The sequence below is a fragment of the Thermobia domestica genome, chromosome 3, assembly GCF_964235325.1.
Source record: "Thermobia domestica chromosome 3, izTheDome1.hap1.1, whole genome shotgun sequence".
Lineage (NCBI taxonomy): Eukaryota > Metazoa > Arthropoda > Insecta > Zygentoma > Lepismatidae > Thermobia > Thermobia domestica.
Genome location: NC_137456.1, coordinates 261,983,869 through 262,002,520, shown reverse-complemented (window position 1 = coordinate 262,002,520; position 18,652 = coordinate 261,983,869). Strand labels below are relative to the sequence as shown.

Sequence of the window (18,652 nt, the reverse complement as noted above, 5' to 3'; positions counted from 1 at the left end):
ATAAGAAAATATCATAATAATCCCAATTTAGGTGATATGTTGAATGTAGCATTCGCTGTTGCAGCAGAGGGTTAATGCATAACACTTAAATTGTACTTTGATGGGTTAACCCATAAAAGCAATGGTATATTTAGTTTCTCATACTTAAATGTCTCTTAACTGAATAAACCTGTCAACAAGATCTATATCACTTAAATCTGTGTTCATATGCGAACCGTGCCAAGTTATTCCATCGTCATAGCGTTCTTTAGCTCTGTTGTATAAGTTGATAGAGTTTGGATCGTCGACGTTAAGCAGAATACTCATACTTGGATACTTAAGTTTGAGTTGTTTAATCCTACTTTCGTAATTGTATGTTTGTACTCTTCCAACCCAATACTTATATCGTTCTTTCTTTTTGATCTCGTTCTTCTTCGTCATAGTAAAAGAGTATATTCTCAAGTTGTTCTTTAGTAAGGTTTTTCTTGATAATGAATAGCCTATGTATCTTTCCTGGATCTTCTGTATATGGTGCTGCAACTGTTTTAAGATAATCAACTTTGCTTTCTAGTTCTTGATTGTACAATCGTAATTGTTCCATTTGCTGTTCTATCTCTTGAACCTTTGTTTGGAGTAAGTCATATTTGTTAAGGTATTGTTGAAAGTCTTGGGTGAAGTAGTCTTCAATAATGTTGCTGCACTTATCGTAGAAATCAAATGACAACCACGAAGCTATGCTTAGAAGTATTCTTTTATACACGTAAGTTCCAGAAATCAAATTATTTTCTTTATTACCAGCAAGTCTTACTTCATACGTCGCTTCTTTGAAGTGGTCTATATCTAGACCGCTTATCTTTTCATTGTAAAATTTTACTAATTCTTTAGAGTTCTTAGTTTGATACCAATGTTTATAGTCTTTACCACCATCTTGACACAACTTAGTAGCATTGAAATATCCTGTACTCTTATCTATAATCAACTTGAAATCACCAAAGATACCATACCAATAGTTGTCCTTGATCTGTTCATAGCAAATGTCATTAAGACTAAGAGGACTATCCATAGTACACATATTTATTATATAGAAAATCTTTATTTTTAACTTCATTTTCGTTACCACGTGTTATTTTTTGAAAGATTTGATCGGTGAGCTCTGGAAATATATGTTATGGGGGTATCGTTTCGTTACCCCCTTATCTCATTCGAACTATCCTTTTATGGCATAATAACCATAAAAGACAAACATTTATATTTACACTACAACATTACTTTTATCTATCCAACTATTATGCGAATCATCAAACCCTAGCCATTTGACATATACTTTGTCACCTTTCTTTCTCAACACCTTTTCTACCAAGTATTCATCTTTGTGTTTCGTCTTTAATAGTTCTGGTTCGTAAAATCTACCTTGCACATCCTCTTCTTCTAAATCTTTAATTCTATAGGTAGGCGGATTAGATGGAATAACTTCACTAATAACAAATACTTCTGTCGACCAATTAGGTGTATATCCTTTCTCAAATAACCCTTTCGACTTACTTATACGAACATGATCACCTAACTTGTATTTGGGCTTAACACGCTTATATTCTTTTTGATACACTTTCTCCAATATTGTTTGCTCAATCTTCTTGCTAACTTCTATGGGTTTTAAACCAATTGTTCTATGAATTTGATGATTATACTCTTTAACTAGTGTTGGTAATATCTCTACCCATTTGTAATTCCCTTGTGTCGTGAACCTTTTCCACATGTTCTGCTTAAGTGTTCGATTAAGTCTCTCAACAACAGAAGCTTTCTTACCACTATAGGTTGAGTAGTGATTAATCTTATTTTCATCCATCAACTTCTTAAACTCTTTATTGTAAAACTCTTTACCTTGATCTGTTTGTAAGTTACTAGGTTTTCTCGTTCTTAATATGGATTCGAATGCTTCTGTAACATTCTTCCCACTCTTATCTTTAACAGGAACAGCAAACGCATATTTCGAGAACACATCTATAATCGTTAGCAAATATTTATAACCTTTATTGATTTTGGAAATGCCTTTTAATACTCCGCTATCCATTTCTACAAGATCAGCCTGCCAAAGATCATCGATACCTTTTATAACTACGCTTAATCTGTCAAAGTTTTTTCTAGATGGTTTGTGAATTTCTTCTACAATGTCTTCTCTAACACCTTTACCTTCTTCTAGTCAATCAGGCTTTTTAACGAATTGGGTTTTAGTAACACCACATACAGAACAAATACCTTTCTTTAGATATCTTCCATTCTTTGTTTGTTCAATTCTAATGGTATCTTTCTTCGTATCTGTCACTTTCTTACACTTAACACAATACATCCTGTTTATTATATAGAAAATCAATAACTATCGCTGTTTAATATTATGCTATCAACATTCTCACCATCATCATCACTATCTTCGTCTTCTCTTTCTACATGCATAAGAAGCAATAGTAATTTACCATGTTTCAGACCAGAATCTTTAGATGGTCTAATTGCCAAATTATCATTTGTATTAAAGTGCAATGGAAAAGTTTCAACTAGAGAATCATTTAAATATAGACCTATATAATACGTATTGTAAGATGACTCTATATGCATTAACCTACCTTTATAAAGAAATTTGTATGTGATAGAGAGATTATGTATTAAAAAGAACGGAGTTTCAACATTTTCCGATATCAATCGACTATGAAGCTCTATAACATATCTCCGTTTGATGAAGTTAAGCTCTTCTTTCAACATAGCAATATCTTTTCTCACAACTGCATTATCTAACTCTGATGTCATTTTAACATTACCAAAGATATCCATATTTATTATATAGCAAACGTCTTTAGGAAAGCTCTCTTTCTATGTATATCACAACAAACAATAATTGTCCTTCTTCCATAGCAGAATTTTTATTTGGTTTAATCGTAATTATATCGTTCTTCTTAAAGTCAAAAGGTATCTCTTTAATCAAAGTATCGCCCAAATATATATCTAGAAAGTATTTATCCAAACTTAAGTCCATGTGCATTATTTTCCCATTATAGAGACATTTGTAACCGTTAGAGAGATTAAATATTCTAAAGATTGGCTCCTTAACGTTTTTAGCTCTTAATCGATATAGTAGAGGCATGGTTTCTTTCTGCATAACCAGTTTAGTAGTATCCATCCTAATCTTTTGAAAATCTTCTTTCTTTATGTATGTGTCTTGCAACGTTTCTAATGCATCTTCAAATCGTTTTCTATCGTTCTCTAATTGGGCTTCTATTGATCTAAGTTGACTTACGCTAGCAATATCATTTAAATTCTCCAACAATTTTAATTTTTCCTCGCTAATATCAACATCACCTTTTCTATCTTTAACATTACCAAATATATCCATACTCATTTATTATACAGAAAATGCCCATCCTAGTTTTTCAAAACATTTCTTTAACATCTCTATTTGTCTAGGCGATCGTTTAAAATCAATATCAACATGAACATCGTGCTTTCTCAACAGATAGTGCAATACACATTTCAAGTTAATAAACAATGCTCTTTCCGGATACAGTTCCCTAAAGACCTCGTGTAAGTTTTCAAAGTCGTTTATAAGTGTTTCCTCCATATGTTGTAATTTTAATGGTTTTTGATCGTTAAGGTGATAGTGTATTAAATAGACATCATCATAATATTTTGTGTATTTGTTTTTCTTTAGTACTTCTAAAACATCTTTTGTTGATATTAAATCTCTTGGTATATCTCTAAGTTCATCATTTAACACCTTGAGCACCTCCTCGGGAATAATTCTATCCTGTAAAGCTTGCAAACGAGATAACTGTAACTTAAATCTTTTTATAGTATCATACCATGATTTACGTACGCAAACAGCTTTCGTTTCTTCACAAGTACTGTAAACCCAGCCATTTTCTACAGAGCAATCGTTACAAATGTAACTACTCATACCTTTTGTTAATGACTTACTACCACAATAACTGCATTGTAATGACTTACTACCACAATAACTGCATTGTAATGGTCTAGAGCTATAATTTGACAACAAGTCCTTTAAGGTAATTATTGGACGTAACTTTTCCAACTCTTCTTCCGTGTACAAAACTTTTGGTATTAACCTTTTCCATAGATCAATAGCATTGTATACGTTGTCTTTATCTTTTAAGTCTATCTCGCTAACATCCTGAGAATACTGATAAAAATTATATCTATCTAGCGCATCTAGTTCATCCTCATGCTTCTCAAAATAATCTAAAAATCTATTGTGTATAGCTTCCATATTTATCTTAAAGCAAAACTTTTATGGATACAAAACCATAAAAGCGTTTAATCATTTTTAATCATATACATAACGTCGCTAAAAGAATACCCTTGATTTAGAAGATTTAAAACCTTAACACAAAGATGACCACATATAACTGAGTTAAAGTCTTGTATTCGTTCGTCATTGTAAAGCAAGTTTTCGGTACCAAGATATTGTGCCAGTTGTTTAGGAGGAACACCACCATAAGAATCGAACACGTACTTTATGTTGTTATCTTTCCAATAGCATATCCAATGAGTACCAATGTTTTCTGATTTATCAAGGTTAACTACACCGCACTCATTTACATAAGGTTTTTGTGGAAGTTCATCACTCATAAATACACCTCTAAATCGTTTTATCTTTAATTCTTTAGCCAACCTCTCTATATCGAAGTTGGTCAATGGTTTTAGTTTTTTGACTTCTTTGGTTTACCTGCCCCTTGCTTTTCTTCCATAGCCATATTGTGCCTTTTTTGTTCTTCAAGTTCTTGTTTATTCTTCTTAGCATCCAGTACAGTTTTAGTAATCGCTGCTGCGCCACCTGCTAATGAACCAACTGCTCCTAAAGCTGCTAAAATGGCTGGAATTGTAAAGATAAAACCGCCAATATGCTCTTTCTTAATCTTTTTCATTTGTGCAGTAGTTAAAATTAAATCCATTCCTTTACCTTCTTTAATTTTCTTGGCTTTATCGTTAAGTTGTTTCTTTGTTAATACATGATCAATATTTAAATCCTTTAGCTCGTTATAAGGAACACTAAACATACAACCTTCGATAGAACACATCTTCCTATTTATCTAAGAGAAAATCTTGGTTTGTAAAAGTACAGTTGTTGTTGCTCCACCAAAATCAATTAAGGAATCATTCTCATCTGTTATCCTTATCTTAAAATTATCAACCTTGTCTTTGGATATAGGGAAAAATAATGGATAAGTAGGCTCGTAAATAATACTATGTTTGAACTCAGCATCTGTTTTGAATGATGCTATGATCCCCGTTTCTCTATGCGTGTATTCTGTATCTTTAACAAACATGCCATCTGCTATATTACAGTGAACATTTATAGTATCAAACGGATGAAACTTTGGCAACTTACTTCCAATATGTGTTTTGTTCTTTTCTAAAACTTCAAAAACATTAAACCCGAGGACAGTGCCTATACTCCCAATTGTAACATCATTACTATCAGTTTCAATTTTAACTCTATTTCTTAAATGGTCTTCTGATAATGTTATGTTGATGGATTGAGATTTTAAATATTCATTAAGACTGTTTAAGCTGTATTGTCCTTCTGGTATAAAAACTTGTCTATCACCATATGAGAAACTGTTTTTTTGTGTTGTTATGTTTGGTGTCAGATATGTACTGTAAAACCCAACTAATCCTATACTTAAATAGTTGCTGCTGTTGTCTAATTCGTAATGGAGTTTCTTCTTTAAAACAGAAGTATCACTCGTTAGCTTAAATACCTTAGCCATTTATTATATAATAAATGAATGAGTTTGATTTACCTAGAGATATTCCAAGAGAGAAAGTAATCAAGTTAATAGAAGATGTCATTCGAAAGTTAGAATGCAGTTTAAAGAAGAAAAAGAGAAAACTACGAATTGTTAAATATGCATACTACACTTTGATCACGTTGTCGGTTATACTTTCTGCAACAACTGGGTTTATTAATATTATTATACCTGTAACAATTTACTCGATATTAACAACGTCTCTTGCAACTGGAAGTGCTATAATAACAGGTTTGTCTTCGAAGTTAAACATAAGCGAAAGAAAAGACGAATATAAAACCATTGTCACTTGTATTAACTCATTTAAAGAACAGTTAGAGATGATAATAACATTGAATGGTGAAATGGATGGTGAATATATAAAAGATACGTTGCTTAAGATTAGAGAACAACTTAAAGATATAAGATCATAAGATTTGCCCCGTTGTATTCGGAGGTCAAAAATGTTCTTAAAGGGTGAGCAAAACGCTCACCCTACAGTTCATCCTCAAACTGTTTGAAAGGGGGTCCAGTGCTGGTGGACCCCTGATTTTCTCTATAATAAATGAGTAAGAAAACTATTAATTGGGATGTAAAAGAGATGATAAAAGAAACAACAGCTAAGAAAAGAAATGGAGAGCTTATACCTTATGATGTTCGATGTCTTATCGTAGGTTCGTCGGGGTCTGGTAAAACGTTTTTGCTCTTTAACTTCTTATTACAGCCAGGTTGGTTAAACAATAATTACTTCTACATATATTCTAAAAGCATGAATCAGCCAAAGTATGAACAGTTAAAAGATCGATTTGAAAAGGCAGAACTAAAGTTTAAGAAGCAAATAGCAACGTTCTTAAGCGGTAATGACTCTATTGTACCTATTGATGAATGTGAAGAATACTCTGTTGTTGTGTTTGATGATTATATTTTGGAGAATCCAGATACTGTTAGAAATTACTTTACAAGAGGTAGGCATAGACATTTAGACTGTTTCTATCTTGCACAAACATATTCAAAAGTACCTAAACAGCTTATAAGAGATAACGTCAACTTCCTATGCATATTCAGACAAGATGATACTAATCTTAAACTTGTGTATAATGAGTTTGTTGGGGGAGATATGTCTTATGATAAATTTAAAGAGATGTGTTCAAAATGTTGGCAAGAAGATTATGGATTCATAGTAATTGATATGACAAGGAAGGTAAACAATGGTAAGTATAGGAACAAGATAAAACACTTCTTGAACGTTTGATGTTTATTGACGTTTTACGTTTTAACGTTTGACGTTCTTTGACGTTTATTGACGTTCTTTGACGTTCTTTGACGTTCTTTGACGATTATTGACGTTCGTTCGTTTGCTATACAATAAATGGATGAGAAAGAAATTGATAAGAATATTAAGTTGAAGGAGTTCTTGATAAAGGGCTTCAAATCTTGGAAGAAAGAAAGAGCAGGTATATACGATAAATTTAAGACACAAGAGCAACCTGTAATTGATACTATTCAAAACTTGGGAAGTGAGATCAAAGAAGTAGCAGAACAAAATAAAAATCTAATAACTGAACTTGTTCCAGTTGCACATAAGACGGTTTCAATAGATCCCAGTCTACTAGAAACACCTAAAAAGATAACTTATGATAGTTCTCCCAGTAGTAGTGATACGCCTATAACGGGAGAAATAAAACAAATGAGGAAACAAATTAAAGACAAAGTGGAAGGAGTAGAACCTTTAACAACAGCACAGTCATTTGGTAAGATTGCAACGAAATATTATAGTAAAAGAAATGATACTGTATTTGGAATAAGAACTGTAGAAGAAGATGGAAAAATAATAAACAAGATAGGAAATTTGGAAGTTAAAGTGAATGGTGATGATTTGATAATTAATGGTAAAACTTATAAAGGAACAGAAGGTCTATGGGAATTGTTAACGACGAATACTAGTAAAACCATTGAAGATTATGATGATGATGATTTTGAACAGTACAAAGAAATAATAATAGACTCAGACGCTGCCTTCCAAAAATATAATCGAGATAAAAAGGTAGCATCTAGTAGAGGTTCAAAGTACATTAATATTATCAAGCCTATTTGGGATAATTATATTAAACCAACTTTACCCCCAACTCCTAAAAAGAATACGACACCTAAAAGGACTGGTGAAGGAATTAAACAATATACGGAGATACCTAAAGAATATATATGGATGGATGATGTGAGAAAGTTAATTGATCGGTTAATAGTTATAGATGGAGAAGAAAGGGCTGGAAATCATAACTTTTACAATGAGAAAGTAGGTATAGTGAGTATGATTAATAATAAGCTTTCACAATTTATTCCTAATGATCCAAAAGGCATAGGGTATTTGATTAAGATCTTAAATACGTTACCACCACGATTCTGGAATGATGAGAAGCTTGGGAAAGGATTAGTAAATGATTTGATTAACCCTCGGTTAGTCGGGCCGCGGTCAAAAGCACCGCAGAGAAATTATTTTCGATCGTATGTCCATTCTGTTTGTCCGACAGACTTCTCCGTCTAGCTAATCTTCCCCCTGACCTTCCCGAACATTCCTGCTCAAACACTTCGTTATCCGTTGTTTAGTTTAACTACTAGTGATTGTTTAGTGATTCTGCGGTGCTTTCCACCGCGCGCGACTAACCGTGTAATGTTTTTTCTCAGTGTTTCGCTCTGTACGTGACCTTTGCTTTGGAGATGTTTTAAGCTTTATAAACATAAATATTACTTTAATGGACGGAAAAGAGGTCGACAGAGTTAACAAACTGGTACCAAGTATGAAAAAAGAGAAAATTAGAAATGAACAGCTTAAAACAACCGAGGGAAATGTTAGGAATGGACTATTTGGATAAATCAGCCGAGATGATCTCGTCGAAGCTTTATCTGAGGAAGATCATAACATATATATATGATTGAACACGAAAAGTGAAGTGAGGAGTCTGCGAGCGAATCTGAATATCTTAAACTCAGAAATAACCAGCGATTCCCCGAATGTAGTCAAAGCCGGAGAGGACGAAATAAGCGACGACGAAGTGTAGAACAGTGTAAGTTTGAAGATAAGCTAAAATAATTCAATGTAGTGCTGTATAGGTGAAGTTTCAAAATAACAGGACCGTAAAACAATTCAATCTAAATTTAATTTGATTTCAATTTAGAGCCCTTTTGAGCATCAAGGCTATGTAAGACGTGGACCTAATGCTTAACGAAGAATCCGAACCACATGAGGTCCCACTGTGAATCGAAGCCGGAAGTCCCACGCCAAAGGCGTGTATGCTAACCGCTTAGCTACGAGTGAGCTCTAATTCAATGTAAAATGCGCTGTGAAGCTTTGTTTTAGTGTTATGTTTATATAGTATATTTTTAACTAATTTACTATTGCATTTCTAATTTTAGACGAACCAGAGTTGGCAAAAACTAAAGATCATCATCAGATTTAGAATTTTCAATAAAAGGAGTGCGTAGCTATCTATCTAAAGAAATATGTAACGAAAAAAAAACATTTTATTCCAAATGAGAAATAAAAAAAGGACATGTCTAATTGTAGGTTTCTCTATTAGTTATTACTGTAAAACTTATTATAATAATAAAAATGTTATTCCCTCTTAATCAGAAAATATACAAAATTACGTTTCTAATACAAGAAAATGTTTTAAACGACATTTGCAACACATTATATTTGTGCGGTCCTTTTGACCGCGCGCGACTACTCGCGTTACTTTTTCAGCGCGACTTCTCGAGGGTTAATAAACTCCCATTTGAATTACATATTCCAGGTTTTGGATTTTGCGGGCTTGGGACTAAGCTACAAGAAAGGTTAGAGAGAGGTGATAAAGGTATTAACCCATTAGATGAGGCTTGTAAAGAACACGATATATACTACAGAGACAATAAAGATACAGAGTCGAGACATATTGCAGATAAGGAACTGGAAACTAAAGCATGGAAAAGAGCATTTAGTAGTGATGCGCCAATTGGTGAACGATTAGCTGCTTTTGGGGTTGGTACTGCTATGAATGCTAAGGTTAAGTTGGGATGGGGATTATAAGTTTTTGATTGTTATTAGGCCCTTCACATGTGAAGGACCAATGAGTCTTTTATGGGATATACCCATCAAAGCGCTGTTTCAAGATTTTCTTTATAATAAATGGATAGTGTTGAAAGCTACGAGTTACAGAGTTTTAAAGCTAACACAAGAACATTTAATAATTTGAATGAAGCTAACAAAGATATTGAGTTCGATTTCAACGTGGGGGATGGTTTCATACATCCACACAAAGCAGATTGTCATATGACTTTTGAAGTTGTTGGTGCATCTGCTGGAGGAACATTTGGTGCAAATGATACTATAAAACTTGTAGATAACTTCTTCCCATTCTTCTTTTCTCAAATTGAGGTTAGAAAGCATGGAGTTGTTGTAGATAAGATTGAGCTACCTGGAATTACATCTACAGCTGTCGGAACATTAAAGATTTCCAAGCCAGAAGTTGAATATTTAAAACAAGCAGGATTTGAAACAGATGATAAACTTGGTCTAAGAAAGGACTATAGTGTTTTGTATCCATTAAGATTAATTCCAGGCTTCTTAAGTGATTATAAAGAGGTTATGTGGAAAGGTGGATTGAGAATAACATTTACGAAAGCTAACAACAATAACGATGTTTTGTACAAATGGACTGGATCGGGAGCAGCTCATCATGATGGAAAAATAACAATAAAAAGTATGGAGATAAGAATGAATATTGTTGAATACGAATCTAATTACGAAAACAAGTTAAAGTTGAATATTCTTAAAGAACCAAAAATCATGTTTTCATTCCATACTTATCAATGTGTTCAGAAGACTGTTGTAGGTTCTTTCTTGGAGTTTGATGTTACTACTCAATTTAATTCTAGACAATTTGATATGCCTGATTTCGTAGTTGTAATGTTCCAAACTGATAGAAGTGGCAAACAAACAACAGATGCAAGTAAGTTTGATCATTGTAAGGTAAAGAATATCTATCTTAAGAATGGGAGGAATGAGGTATTTCCAAAAGAATCAAGAAACTTAGATATTGCTAACAAGGATTATTTTAAGATGTATGAAGATTATACTGCGTTTAAGAGAATAACATGTGCAACACCGAAATGTACTATGACCCTAAAGAGTTTATAGACAACAGACCAATGTATGTGATTAATTGTAGTAAGAGAAAGAATGTATCAGTAAACGAGAGAACAAACATAAAGATTGTTGTAGACTTTGCAGAAGCTGTGGCTGCTGATACTATATGCTATGCGATTTTAATTGGACGAAAGAACTTCACATATGATCCTAAGAATGAGAAAGTAGTAGAAGAGTTTTAGATAGTTAGCAAAATATCAACGGACATAAGAGTATCGAAAAGATACCCTCAAACTGTTTTCATTAACGATTGTTTTATGGAAGTTTTTCCATCAAACGAAATTGATAAAAATGATTAAATATTTTTTGGTGAAGATAAAAATTGAAAAGTGTTCATTGATTTTCTATATAATAAACACGATGGCAAAACACGTTGATTTTTTAAACAACCTTTGAAGTCTTGAACAAAGAAAGGTTATTGGATTAAGAGAATTAGAATTAAATACGGAATATAAGATTGTGAAAATGGAAAAGATTAAAACTAAGTTTGGAAAGAGCATTTTAGTTGAATGTGAAGAGTTTAAGATATTTCTTCCACCTAGATTTACAAAACACTTAACAGATAAAATGATTGATGAGATCGTTAAAGATGGAATAAAAATCAAATACACTGGTATAAAAGAAAACTATCCAACTGTTGAGTTCTGTATGTAAATCCAAAAATGAATGAAAATGAACAAAAATAAGTTGTCAGAACCAGAAAATGGAGTGTTTAGAAATGGATCCCCAAAAGAAGTTCATTCTTACTAATAACTTTAATGTAATTGTGAAAAATGTGCAAACCGAAGTTCAAGTGGTTTTTGATATTAACGGTTGTCTATTCAGCTTGAATTACGATCAATGGACAGAGTTTAAGAAGTCCTATAGAGAACGAGGTTAACAGAAGATTCCATTATCAATATCCGAACTTGTAATTTTAAGTATGTTCTAAGTGTTTTATGGTGATAAAGCCATAAAACTAAGATCATTATACAAGCACAATGTATAAGGAGAAGCAGTACTTTTGAATGTCATTCGAATTTTAAAGATACATATATAAATAAGAGATTTATTTGAGTTTTTTTGCAATTATATCCTTAGAGTTATGCAACCTACAACACACTCAAAAAATTTCAATTTATTTCTCTATTGATTGACGTTTGAATTTTGAAAATCGGTTAATATTTGACAATGTTACAGCCAATTCAAAATTTCGGGAATTTTTTACGGGTTTATTTTTGAGTTTTCGGGAAAATGTTATTCTTTAAAAAAGTCTTAGAATTTTATGTAGATGCTAGTACTAGTATGCTAGTACTAGTATGCTAGTACTTTTTATTTTTCAAATTTATGAATTTTATTTTTTGCAGTGTTGCAAACTTAGGCCAAATTTGTTACTAGACTTAGTGATTTTTTTAATTTTATAGGTTGGCAACACTTATGGGTCAGCCAAACACTAATTGCCAAAAATTAAATATCAACCCTGTATCTCTTATAGGAACCAAGATATCCACAATTTTCTTATTTTTCGTTTTAAATTTGCCGGGCAGGTGAACATATTCAAGCAGTTACTCACCTACTCAATAGATGGCGTTACATATCACTTAGTTTATCAATTTGCTAATAGATGGCGTTGCTTGTAGAAGTATTTGTTCATATATAAGGCCCGATTTTCACTTGATTTCTTGAGCGTAGTGTTAGCCGAGCTGGCTCGCTTGCAGTCTGGCCAGCTGTAAGTAGTTATCGGCGTGGACGTCTCAGGTTCGAGTCGCCTGCAAGCCAGAAGAAGGATTTTCACTCTCTCATCTATAAGCAGCAAATCAGATTGAGTTGACGTGAATGGAGACTAGCGCTAGTCGGGAAAAGAAAACGGAGGCACAAGAGAAGCAGCAGCAGAAAGAAAACGGAGGCGCAAGAGAGGCAGCAGCAGAAAGAGAAACAAACAGAAAAAGGAGCCTGAGAGGCAGCCAAAAGCAAACCAAACAAACAAATAAGAGAAAGGCGTAAGTCCTCTCAGGTCCACCTGTGCACAGGTTTTGCTGCTTTTTACTTTGAAAATTTATTTAAAATGTCATAAAAGCCTATGCGACATACTAACCTTTATCTTCTTATAATTCAGCTATTTCTGAACCGATTTCGATCAAACAAAAACTATCAATGACAGCCCTATAAGTTATAAGTTTTAGATGTAAGTTTTTATGATTGTAAATGTCATAAAAGCATATTCGATCTCACTTTAACATTGTAGTTAGGGGAATACTTTGGGCCGTGTAACTTTGTATGGTTAGTTGGTTCCTTCTGCGCTAGTTAAAAGTATTGAGAGGAGGAAAATGCGCCAGAAGTAACCACCCTTAACTACTAACATGTGATTCACTACTTCTTCTTATCCCAAACGCCAGATAAATTCCATGGAATCTAACGATGGATAGCAATAGTAAAACAGTGTAGTTTTTTTTAGATATCTGAGTAAAGTGACTTTTTAATTTATTTTTGAAAACCTTTAAAACTTAACATTAGATATTTCAGACGTACCAGCACTATTTTCATCATCCATCTTCGCAACATCAATTTCACTTCTTTCCCTTCTTTCGTCTGTTTCCATTACCACTGACGATTCGCGCTGTCGTGATATTTAAACCTTAACCCTGAATCAAAATATAAAAACTCTCACTGCGAATTGAAGCCTGAATCATGTGCGTTAGCAGCTTGGGAACAAAAGGCCACTTGGGATTTTCCGTTTCAATTTCTTTAGGTATTTCTAAATAGGTGAGAACTTTAAAAGCATGTTCAGAGAAAGAATAATCATTGATGCATAAGTTGATATTTCTTACCCTGGAAATTTAATTAAATATCTTACTGTTTTATCACGCTAGAAAAGAATGTTTGCTTAGGTATTTTCGTTACGGTTTTTTGAACATTAATATTTATCTCCTGTTCAATATTCTAGAATTGTACGATTATGTTCATTCATGCGATTGTACTTATTCTTTGAGACACTTGTATTTAACGTACCTATATTTATAGAATTTATTTATTTACTTAAATACAAAGCAAATGAGCATTTAATGTGTAGCCATGCTTGATGGTATGAATACATTCCTTGCGTAGTATGAACTCAGAAAAAAAAACAAATTTTGAATATATTTAAAAGTTAATAATTTGCCATAGACTGGTCTGAGAGCCACTTTCTTTATTCTCCCATGATAGTAATACTACCGTAAACAGATGATACACCATAAATATATTTTCTATTTTCTCTCCTTCTATATTTACGTCGATTCGCGGTGGTTCTATCTGCTGTCCAGAGGGTGGTAGAGGTAGCAACAGTAAGCATATAGGAGCTCTTACCAATGGTATTCTGCTTCTGAGTAAATACGTATCTTAAAGGAGAAAACCTTACAAAAGTTACTCTCTTATTGTGTTCTTTGAGAGTATAATTGATACTAAAGCTTATAAATGCCCTAATATTAAAAAAGAGAAACAAAACATTCAAAACAAGAAAAAGAAAATGAAAGAAATGCGAATGGAATTCATTCCGTTGTCTAACTGCTGAATTCATTCCAATCAACGGCTTGTCCCAATCTGTTACCATTTCTGTCCTACGCTGATCAAAGTTGAAACAAGAAGCGGTTCATTTCTACCACTTTCAGTTTGAATAGTGGATAAACGGTTGAGGTGGAGCTTACTATTGAGACCTGAATCGACTCCGAGATACATTTCTCGCCATTCTGATTCATCTCTACAGACTGTCTGATGGACCTAGTCGTACTTTAAGACTTCCGATACTTACCTTAACATAGCTCTGAGGTCCAAAAGCTTTAATGTTCACGACCTTTAGATGTATATGCAACGAAATAAGTACTAAAGTAGTGTCCACTTTAGGTACTAAAGTAGTGTCTTCATTAGTCGATTAAAAAAGAACCAGTAAAGCTTTTTTATTTCATTTGTTTGTTTTCTCAACTCTAGACGCATCGTAGAACACGTTGCGTATGGTTTAACGCGTACCTGCGTCGAATCATAGGAAGTGATGATGTTATAAGCTTATAAAAAATGTTAAGACCAGTTTTTGGCAAGCTTAATTTTGCACCTATAAGACTGGAATTTTGCACAAACATTCAGAACACAGACTATTGTTTACCAGATTGTTTTCAGATCCCTTTGTTAACACAGGGGTATCGAAAGGGGCAAAAATGTAAAAAAAAGAAAGAAAGAAAGAAATTTTTCACAAAAAAACTATTTTTCGCAATTTTCCAGCCTCGGATACATGATGGAAACATGTCAATGGTATCGTTTGAAAGGCAGTTCTATTCTAAAGACAATGATGTATGAACCATGATCCTTGAAAACATAGGGTTGTCTCAGATATTTTATTTAGTGAGATCCTCTTTTATACGAGAATCTGGAGTAATGTGGGTACATTTTTTTTCTGGTTTTACCTTTTGCAGCTGGAAGACTGAAATTCTGCACAAATATTCAGTCCACTGAGTAGATTTTACCAGATATTTTCAGGTCTCTGTATTAATATAGGAGAGGTCTAGAGGGGAGAAAAGTTTAAAAAGGAACATTTTAACCAAAAAAGCCTTTTCTTCGCCATTTCCCAGCCTTAGATACATGATTCAGATATGTGCATTATTCCGTTTGAAATACAGTTCTATTCTGAAGGCATTGATGGGCGAACCCTGATTCTAGGATAAATAGAGATGTCAGGATTTTTTTACCTGATATCAGGGTCATTTGTGGTAACCTGAGTCATTATGGGGATTCGTGATAAATATTTTTCGGCCTTTACCTTTCAAGATAGAAGCTTGAAATTTTGCACACATATTTAATACACCCCGTAGTATATTTCAGTTGATTTTTAGGTCTTTGTGTTGACACACTGTGGATCAGAAGGGTTCAGAATTTTTTAAAAAATATTTTTTAGAGAAAAATCGCGATTTCTCTCAATATTTGCCACCTCGGGGAATGATAGGGAAACGTGAATTGTACAAATTGAAACGTTACTCTATTGTAAATAAACTAAGTATGAAGCATGATCCTGATATAAATAGGAATGACATTGTAGCCGCTTGACTGGAAGTCTGTAATTTATCTTTAAAAGCATGAATTTCAATGGTAGATTATATTTAACAAAATTGCTGTATTGCCTGTTTCATTAAACATTGATTCATAATATGATCTAAAGAACATAAAACATACTACATCAGACACTATGTTGAAAAATTAACACATTTCCCTGTTTTGTCAATAGTGAAACACGATTTATAGAAACACATAACTGTTCTAAAGTTTTCCGATTCTCGGATGTTCCTAACTTTGGAATAACATTATTACAATATACGTACATCACTAAATGTTCAACCACAAATTATAATGTCCGCTGTAATATCTGCCACGATGAGAAAATATTCTGGTTCAGTGATCATGTTAATTACGCTTGCTATATCTGTTTAGAATTGAGATTGCTGTCATTCTTCGTAGTGTTTAGAATGTGTGACTTTAAGATTAATGTATTGAAAGCAAGAGAAGGAAAACGGAAATCACGAGGAGAGGAAGAGAGTACCGAAAAGTGCAGTGTTGGCAGTAGCAATTAATGTTTCTCAGTGGCTGCATTAAAACAGATCTTTCAAAATTTCTTCCAGTGTATACACAACAATCAAATTATTACATATTTCAAATATGCTATACTCTTTGCTCTCCTTCTATATTACGATGGAAACCTTCTAACTCCTATAGGTGAGTAGTTACCATTTGATGGCTTCTTTTTCCTCAGAAAACTATGACAAATTTAGATAGTGCTAAGAGAAGTTGTATGAGTTTTTCATCCGTAGTGAAAACAAGAGATTTTTACCGTCATTGTCTTAACATAATCTTGATTTGCTTCCATTTCCCTTAGTACTAATATTATCTCATTTTCAGAGCTGAAAATGTGACTACATGATGTGTAAGGTGAATGGTTGCTGTGGTCAATCACTGAGGGTTAGCACACTCGTTATCGGGTGGTTTACTTTGGTTGGTATTTTATTAAGTTTCTAAGAATTATTAATGTAAATTATAAGTTAAATCCTAAATTAAATTGAGTAAAATTATAAATTAATCGTTATAGTAAGAGAGAGAAATCGCTTGATAGTAAGAGATTCAAACCAACGAAAATTTCTGGATATGCAATTTGTTTTTATAGAGAGATCATATAAACTATACATACTTTAAAATCTCTCGCTTCATGTTAATGTATTAGACGGTAGCACAGAAATCAAAAAGGTTAAACACGATTAAAGGTTAAACATAAAATACACTCTCTGCACTGTTTGCAGAAACACATTGTCGTAGTGAGCACCCAGCAGGTTAGGTTGGTTAACTTACATTTAGTTAGGATATAAGTCGATAAAACTCAAATACGAGTTTCTGAACTTGGACACATACGCGGCATTTTCACACTACCTTATCTGCCACTAAGTCATAACAAGTGTACATCTCCGCCAAATAGTCCCTTCCGCCTCCATATGTAATGCCGCTTACGTCAAAAACAACCAACAACAGACACTTCCTTAACTTCAACTTTTCCCATCACATGACTTTGAATCACTCTTCATCAGGAATCAAAATAAATTAACCAATTTTACCCGGTAAATTTCCTAAAACTGGTCCTGTGATACAGCACTTAACCCTTAATTTGGAACAGAAATATACAAGCAATAAAAAAATCGGATCGGGATAACGTTTTTAGTAACGTACAAATTCAGTATTCAACATGTAAGGTAATTTGATGCCATATATAGTGTTTGCACTATCCTCGTTTATATTTATACCCATCTTCGCTGACGCACACCCTTGCTAGCGACCGAGTCACTCCTCTGCGCTCCTACCGTAACTTGCTTAGATACCATTCATGCTATTAGTGACCATCTAGCAAGAGTTGGTTAGTGTTTTTTGCGCAATAGTTCTCATCGTATACATACACTGAACTTCCCCTAAAATGAATCTGTATACAGGAATGCAAGTCCCCACCCCAAGAATGATTACTTAAGATACAAAAATAAGTCGTTCGATTTACTGAAAAAGAAGTCTATATGCAAGGAATATGTGCTGGATCCGTACATAAATCTGTACCGCATCGCCAATTGGTAACATTATGCAAACTCGACAGTCTACTAAATTAAACTTCACTTAATTAAGATTACCATATTTACGTACACAAGTGCTACTTTCTGGAATGAATTATTACCAACTGGCGACGCAAACGTAAACTTAAACAATTGATATTTTTGTCAGCTGAACTGGCGTGGCGACGTAAATTAAATCTATGAGAAAATTTGGGTTTTAAAAAGATTGTCCGAACAGAGTCGTGGTGCGTCAGACGGGTACATATAACCTCGTTGTTCACGTCCCCATTATTCCCCCACTCATACTCATATAACTGTTAAATACAGTGTGATGGTGAGACACGGCAATATGATGAGTTAACCTAACCTAATCTTTCCTACTCTGCCCTACACTTCAAAATAATGGCCTAAATATTGATTGTAAGGTAATCTAACGTAACGTAACTTAAGTTACTCTACCCTACATTTGGAGCGCTTACCTCTTGTACGTGGGGTCCCCTGTTCGATTGGAGGCCAAGTTAATTTGTTTTCGACAAGATCGTGTCCGTGGGTTTTCTCAGGGTGGTCCCGTTTCCTCCAACATTCTCATTCCACAAATTATTCTATCATTCACTTGT

At 33.5% G+C, this 18,652-nt stretch overlaps 1 protein-coding gene across 2 annotated transcripts in view; it reads left to right on the top strand.

Moving 5' to 3' along the window:
- The window catches only part of LOC145681628 (uncharacterized), a 127,639-nt gene that overhangs the window by 59,861 nt on the left and 49,126 nt on the right, over positions 1–18,652 (top strand). For both annotated transcript variants that reach the window (XM_081753242.1, XM_081753241.1), the window contains exon 2: positions 16,852–16,944. In XM_081753242.1, the coding sequence (XP_081609368.1) occupies positions 16,870–16,944 (75 nt within the window). In that variant the 5' untranslated portion in view covers positions 16,852–16,869. The remainder of the gene's footprint in view (positions 1–16,851; positions 16,945–18,652) is intronic.